At 44.5% G+C, this 3,298-nt stretch overlaps 1 protein-coding gene across 1 annotated transcript in view; it reads left to right on the top strand.

Moving 5' to 3' along the window:
- EP400 (E1A binding protein p400) overlaps positions 1-3,298 on the top strand; it is a 132,272-nt gene that overhangs the window by 38,159 nt on the left and 90,815 nt on the right. Inside the window, exon 12 of the mRNA XM_023514943.1 lies at positions 1,150-1,239. Within this exon, the coding sequence (XP_023370711.1) occupies positions 1,150-1,239 (90 nt within the window). The remainder of the gene's footprint in view (positions 1-1,149; positions 1,240-3,298) is intronic.

Genomic DNA, 3,298 nt, shown 5'->3' on the forward strand with positions numbered 1-3,298 from the left:
ACAACGCCTGGCTATTTTTTGGTTGCAGCCGTCATTGTTGTTTGGCAGCCCAGGCTGGATTCGAACCTGCCACCTTGGGTGTACATGGCTGGCGCCTTAGCCACTTGAGCCACAGGCACCGAGCCGGGACCACTATTGTATATTTGGCCTGTTACTGACCCAAATGTCTTATATAGCCCATGACTCTATTGAAACCGACTTTGTTTATTTGACTAACTTGTATTTAAGATTTAAAGATGTCTTAGTGTAATTCAGAAAAGCGCTCCTCTTTATTACTCTTTTCAAAAGCTCTCCTGTCTGGAGACCAAGAGATAAGAGGGGCCTGAGAAATGGGAGAAGGTGTTTCTAGGAGGGAGGGGCAGCCACCCCCTGCCAGGGTGTGGAACATAGTCAGGAGTAGAAGCCTGTGGGAATCCAGGCAGTGTGGTTGGGGTCGGGTGCCTTGGCCCACCTGGTGAGTGGTGGAGTCTTGTAATGAGGAAAATGAGTAGTTCAACAAAATGGGCAGTGTTGGATTCTTTGTCAGGGAAAGGAAGCAGGATTGTGTATTGGTGAGAGGAGTCAGTGAGGGGAAAGAAGGTGCAGTTCATCTGGCAGGTGCCCAGGTCAGAGATGGTCTATCAGCAGGGAATTTTGCTGCCAGGTGGAAAAGGTTTTCTTTTCTCCACCAAGAGTTAAGACCTCTATTGTGAGCCATGTTCAAGGTTCAGGGTTAGGGGTCTGAGGAGGGGTGCTGATCTAGATTATTGATTATTGGGGGGGGGGGGCCACAGGAGAGCCAGGGAATGTGTAAGCTGGGCAAGGGTGAGTCCACTGAGGCCCTGGGTAGCACACTTGTGGGTTTTCTGCAGTGGGACCCAGGGTGGTGAGGGGCAGTTGGAAAGTTAGCATACCTCTGTGTGCTAGTCTGTCACGTAGGGCTGTAATTCAGAGCCTGAAATGGAAGAAGAAATATGGTCTTAGTTCCTGCTCATTTATTTAAATTATTATTTCCAAATTTATTCTGAGATACATGTGTATTAAAAAACTCAATTTTAATTTCTTTAGTGGCTATAGTGGCTACGCACACAGTTTTGAGGCCACACAGTGTGCAGTGAGCCACTGAAAGGAGGCCAGGTTCTAATCTCACTGATATCTGTGACCTTTCAGTGGAGGACGAAGAGGAGACGATTGAAGAGGAAGAGGCCAATGAAGGGGCTGTTGACCACCAAGCAGAGCTCTCCCATTTAGCCAAAGAAGGTAGGCTATCAGCATCTTACTAAAAATTGCCTTGTTAAACATAATATAGGTACAAAAAATTTTAAAAATAATGTGTTACGGGTGGTGCCTGTGGCTCAAAGGAGTAGGGTGCTGGCCCCACATACTGGAGGTGGCAGGTTCAAACCCGGCCCTGACCAAAAAAAAATTGTTAAAAAAAATAATGTGTTATACATAATAATAATCTGCCAGGCACTGATGTGACTAGAAGCCTGATTGGAGAACAGCAGCCCTCGCGTCCTTCCTGTTGCCTCCTGCCTCTGCCTTCATATTACTCACGCTCCTCTCCCTACCACCTGCACCACCTCCCTGTACAAACTGCTCAGCTTGCCTGTGTTAGAGCTTTATCTGTCAGCACTCACACTGCAGGTTTATGGCTCCTCTTTCCCTTCAGCTATTATATTCCTGAGTCCCACCCATGTTTTGTCTGTCTTCGCTGCCAAACAACAGTCCATGCGTAAATATGTCACCACTTGTTTTGTACCACTGGTGAATGTTGGACTTATTCCCTGTGTCTGCCTTCACCAACATGCTTCCTGCGCACTTGTCACTTTGTGTATCTTGAGGAGCAGAAGAGCAGGGCTCAAGGACACATTGAAGTCAAAATTTTGCCAGCTTTTTTTGGGAGATAGAATCTCCCTCTATGGCCCTGGTTAGAGTGTTGTGGCATCATAGCTTACAGCAACCTCAAACTCTTGGGCTTGAGCATTCCTCTTATCTCAGCCTCCCAAGTACCTGGCAGTACAGGCACCTGCCACAATGCCCAGCTAGTTTTTCTGTTAGTAGTAGAGATGGAGTCTCGCTCTTGCTCAGCTAGTCTCAAACTTCTGAGCTCAAGCAATCCACTGGCCTTGGCCTCCAAGAATGCTAGGATTCCAGACATGAACCACTATGCCTAGCCTATTGCCAGCTTTTTTAGAGTGGGTGTGCTGAGCTCCACATCTCAGGAACACTCAATATTGTTTCCTTGAAAAGTTTTCCCAATCTGGTGAAAAGTATGTCCTTGTGATTTTTAAGTTGCATTAAAATCTCTCATTATATTTGTTTTTTTTTTGTAGAGACGGAGTCTCATTCTATTGCCCTTGGTAGAGTGCCATGGCGTCACACAGCTCACAGCAACCTCCAACTCTTTTTTTTTTTTTTTTGCAACCTCCAACTCTTTTGAACCACAGGCACCACCCAGCAACCTCCAACTCCTGCTTCATGCAATTCTCTGGCCTCAGCCTCCCGAGTAGCTGGGACTACAGACGCCCACCACAATGCCTGGCTATTTTTTTGTTGCAGTTTGGCCAGTGCCTAGTTTGAACCCGCCACCCTTGGTATATGGGGCTGGTGCCCTACCCACTGAGCCACAGGCACCACTCCAACATTTTTCTCATTATAAAGTGGAGCATCTTTTCATGTTTGTTTCCTCCTTTGTTCTTTGCCCATTGCCCATTTTGATGATGGGTTCTTTTCCTTATCAACTTGTAGGTGTTATTTACATATTCTGGTCATGAATTCTTTGTCAATTATATGTTACAGTGACCTTTCCCATATGCTGATGTGTCTTTTCATTCCCTTTATGGTAACTTTTGATGAAAGGTGTTCTTAATTTTAGTGTGTAGTAAGTCCTCACTCAATGTCATCTATGAAATGGACAGCAGGTCCTTGAATAATATTGTTTCCTTCAACATCTTTTCATTATAATATTGATGAGCAAAAAAATTAGTTTTGTTATACAAGTGAACCTTGAACATTGCAGGGCTTGGGGTGCCTACCCCGCTCATAGTCAAAAATGCACAGATGATTTTTTAACTCCTCCAAAATTTAATGACCAGTAGCCTGCTACTGATTACTGATAATATAAACAGTAGATTAACACATATTTTGTATGGTATATGTATTATATACTGTATTCTTATAAAAAAAAAAGTAAGCTGGAGAAAAGGAAGTATTAAGAAAGGGCTAAACACCATGGAATACTATGCAGCCATTAAGAAGGATGGAGACTTTACATCCTTCATGTTCACATGGATGGAGCTGGAGAATGTTCTTCTGA

Source organism: Otolemur garnettii, unplaced genomic scaffold (assembly GCF_000181295.1).
Source record: "Otolemur garnettii isolate 467f Iridium unplaced genomic scaffold, OtoGar3 scaffold00062, whole genome shotgun sequence".
NCBI classification, from domain to species: domain Eukaryota; kingdom Metazoa; phylum Chordata; class Mammalia; order Primates; family Galagidae; genus Otolemur; species Otolemur garnettii.